Raw genomic sequence first — 3,958 nt, 5'->3', positions numbered from 1 at the left:
AACGCGCCCGCCACTGAGCCGCCCTCGCCCGCCGCCGCAGCGCCGGGAGCCCCAGGCCTGGCTTCCCGGCGGCGCCCGAGCTCGCCGCCGCCCGAGCCGCAGGAACCGAGTAAGTAACCCTGTTTGGCCCCGCGCTCGCCAGCTCACTTCCTCCTCCTCATCCCTTCATTTCCAAACCTCTGCCGGACCCTCCTCCCCCAAGGTATAGGAGACCCTCCCTCCCACGCCAGAGGTGGGCCTTCCCTCCCCAACCCTCCGAAACCTCGGAGGAGTGTTACCTACGAGAGGCACAGTTGTCCTACGGCCTCCGAAATGCCGGACCCGGGCCTGCAAAGCCGACTCGGGAAAGTAGTGCCTCATCTCTCCCTCCTCCATTTCCTGCCCTCTCCCTGCATCCTCTCCCTGCACTCCCACTCTTCTCTCCACCACCGCCCCCGCCGCCACCGCCCCCGCTTTTAAACATAAAATTGGATACAAACTTTAATCAATAAGGACAAATATTGACGCTCAAACGAAAATGACCCAATACATGAAAAGGAAGCCGGAAATGTGAGATATTTGCCCTAAGAGGGGGATTTCGGTTGAGCAGACCCGCGGGGTAGAACGGGTGGAGGGGGCGCAGAGAAGGGCCGCGGCGCAGCGTGCTCCCACCGGCGTATCCCTACGCGGTTCCGCGCGGCCGCGAGGCCGAGGCCCGCAGAGAGGGGGAGGCGAGCGCCCGAGGGGGCGGGAGCCGGAGGGCGGGGCGGGGTGGGGCGGGGTGGGTGGGCCCGGATCCGCCGATTGGTCGACGGCAGGAGAGACGCTCCCGCACGCCGCCGTCTCTGATTGGCCCAGCGGCAGGAAAGGTTAAACCAAAAATTTTTTTACAGCCCTAGTGTGCGCCTGTAGCTCGGAAAATTAATTGTGGCTATAGCCGCCTCGATCGCTGTCTCCCCATCCTCGCCGCGGCCGCTCCGGGACGCGCCCGCCCGCCGCCCGGCTCTCCCCCCCTTTGGGCTGCTGCTGCTGCTGCTGCTGCTGTGACTGCTGCTGCGAGAGGAGGAGGAGGAGGAGGAGGAGGAGGAGGAAGCAGCGGGGGGGGGGAGCGGGGGGTGGGGGGGAGACCAAGAAGTAGAGTTGGGAGCGAGGGAGCTTCACCCCCGGGGCGGTGGTTGTTTCTTTTTTTCTCTCTCTTTCTTTTTTTCTTTCCCCCCTTTTTTTTTTCTTCTAATTCCTGAGGGGTGGTTGCTGCTCTTGCTACATGACTTGCCAGCGCCGGAGCCTGCGGTCCAACTGCGCTGCTGCCGAAGCGCTCAGTGCCGCCGCCACCGCCGCCCGCGCAGCCCGCGCCCCGCTCGGCACCCAACGGTCGCCGCCGCCCGCCGCTCCGCTGCCCCGCTCCCGCGCCGCCGCCGCCGCCGTTTCCCCCCGACGACTGGGTGATGCTGGACATGGGAGATAGGAAAGAGGTGAAAATGATCCCCAAGTCCTCGTTCAGCATCAACAGCCTGGTGCCAGAGGCGGTCCAGAACGACAACCACCACGCGAGCCACGGCCACCACAACAGCCACCACCCCCAGCACCACCACCACCACCACCACCACCACCACCACCCGCCGCCGCCTGCCCCGCAACCGCCGCCGCCGCCGCCACAGCAGCAACCGCCGCCGCCGCCGCCGCCGCCCCCGGCACGGGGCGCCCCGGCCGCCGACGACGACAAGGGCCCCCAGCAGCTGCTGCTCCCGCCGCCGCCGCCGCCGCCCCCGGCAGCCGCCCTGGACGGGGCCAAAGCGGACGGGCTGGGCGGCAAGGGCGAGCCGGGCGGCGGGCCCGGGGAGCTGGCGCCCGTCGGGCCGGACGAGAAAGAGAAGGGCGCCGGCGCCGGGGGGGAGGAGAAGAAGGGGGCGGGCGAGGGCGGCAAGGACGGGGAGGGGGGCAAGGAGGGCGAGAAGAAGAACGGCAAGTATGAGAAGCCGCCGTTCAGCTACAACGCGCTCATCATGATGGCCATCCGGCAGAGCCCCGAGAAGCGGCTCACGCTCAATGGCATCTACGAGTTCATCATGAAGAACTTCCCTTACTACCGCGAGAACAAGCAGGGCTGGCAGAACTCCATTCGCCACAACCTGTCCCTCAACAAGTGCTTCGTGAAGGTGCCGCGCCACTATGACGACCCGGGCAAGGGCAACTACTGGATGCTGGACCCCTCGAGCGACGACGTGTTCATCGGCGGCACCACGGGCAAGCTGCGGCGCCGCTCCACCACGTCGCGGGCCAAGCTGGCCTTCAAGCGCGGGGCGCGCCTCACCTCCACCGGCCTCACCTTCATGGACCGCGCCGGCTCCCTCTACTGGCCCATGTCGCCCTTCCTGTCCCTGCACCACCCCCGCGCCAGCAGCACTTTGAGTTACAACGGCACCACGTCGGCCTACCCCAGCCACCCCATGCCCTACAGCTCCGTGTTGACTCAGAACTCGCTGGGCAACAACCACTCCTTCTCCACAACCAACGGCCTGAGCGTGGACCGTCTGGTCAACGGGGAGATCCCGTACGCCACGCACCACCTCACGGCCGCCGCGCTCGCCGCCTCGGTGCCCTGCGGCCTGTCGGTGCCCTGCTCCGGGACCTACTCCCTCAACCCCTGCTCGGTCAACCTGCTCGCGGGCCAGACCAGTTACTTTTTCCCCCACGTCCCGCACCCGTCAATGACTTCGCAGAGCAGCACGTCCATGAGCGCCCGGGCCGCGTCCTCGTCCACGTCTCCGCAGGCCCCCTCGACCCTGCCCTGTGAGTCTTTAAGACCCTCTTTGCCAAGTTTCACGACGGGACTGTCCGGGGGACTGTCTGATTATTTCACACATCAAAATCAGGGGTCTTCTTCCAACCCTTTAATACATTAACATCCCTGGGACCAGACTGTAAGTGAACGTTTTACACACATTTGCATTGTAAATGATAATTAAAAAATAAGTCCAGGTATTTTTTATTAAGCCCCCCCCCCGCATTTCTGTACGTTTGTTCAGTCTTAGGGTTGTTTATTATTCTAACAAGGTGTGGAGTGTCAGCGAGGTGCAATGTGGGGAGAATACATTGTAGAATATAAGGTTTGGAAGTCAAAATTATAGTAGAATGTGTATCTAAATAGTGACTGCTTTGCCATTTCATTCAAACCTGACAAGTCTGTCCTTAAGAGCCGCCAGATTTCCATGTGTGCAGTATTATAAATTATCATGGATCTTCATGGTGGATGCAGACATTGAGAACAACCTAAATTACGGGGAGAGTTTAAAAATGTTAAACTGTAATTTGTATTTAAGAAGCATTCGTAGTAAAGGTACCCAAGAAATTATTTTGGCCATTTATTGTTTTGTTTTTTCTTTAAAAAAAACTGTTTTTTTTTCTTTTGTTTACTTTTAGACCAAAGATTGGGTTCTAGAAAATGCACTTGGTATACTAAGTATTAAAAAAAAAAAAGAAAAAAAAAAGAAAGTTGTTTCAGTTGGCAGCACTGCCTATTCAAATGAATCGGAGAATCGGAAGGGGACAAAATTAATGATTGCCTTCAGTTTGTGTTGTGTATATTTTGATGTATGTGGTCACTAACAGGTCACTTTTATTTTTTCTAAATGTAGTGAAATGTTAATACCTATTGTACTTATAGGTAAACCTTGCAAATATGTAACCTGTGTTGCGCAGATGCCGCATAAATTTGAGTGATTGTTAATGTTGTCTTAAAATTTCTTGATTGTGATACTGTGGTCATATGCCCGTGTTTGTCACTTACAAAAATGTTTACTATGAACACACAGAAATAAAAAAATAGGCTAAATTCATATATATCTTGATACTTTTGTCTCTTTTATTAAGTAGAGCTAATTTTTGAAATTAAAAGTTCTAGGGAATTCAAAGGCTTTTTCAGCCAACTAAAATTTAAACTGCTCCTTTCATTTGAACTAAGACTTTTAAAATGAAAATA

At 57.2% G+C, this 3,958-nt stretch overlaps 1 protein-coding gene across 1 annotated transcript; it reads left to right on the top strand.

Annotated features, from left to right (window-relative positions):
- Positions 1-1,424: 1,424 nt before the first annotated feature.
- Positions 1,425-3,085, top strand: FOXG1 (forkhead box G1). Its single transcript, XM_060098181.1, has one exon. The coding sequence runs from the start codon at positions 1,425-1,427 to the stop codon at positions 2,880-2,882; it is 1,458 nt and encodes a 485-aa protein (XP_059954164.1). The 3' UTR covers positions 2,883-3,085.
- Positions 3,086-3,958: the final 873 nt, after the last annotated feature.

This window comes from Mesoplodon densirostris, chromosome 4 (genome assembly GCF_025265405.1).
Source record: "Mesoplodon densirostris isolate mMesDen1 chromosome 4, mMesDen1 primary haplotype, whole genome shotgun sequence".
Classification (NCBI taxonomy): Eukaryota; Metazoa; Chordata; class Mammalia; order Artiodactyla; family Ziphiidae; genus Mesoplodon; species Mesoplodon densirostris.
Note: the sequence above shows the minus strand (reverse complement) of the source record. Positions and strands in the feature narration are given on the sequence as shown.

What these genes read in the sequence shown, in the direction of transcription:
- FOXG1 (XM_060098181.1), top strand. Translation starts at nt 1,425, where the DNA reads ATGCTGGACATGGGAGATAGGAAAGAGGTGAAAATGATCCCCAAGTCC.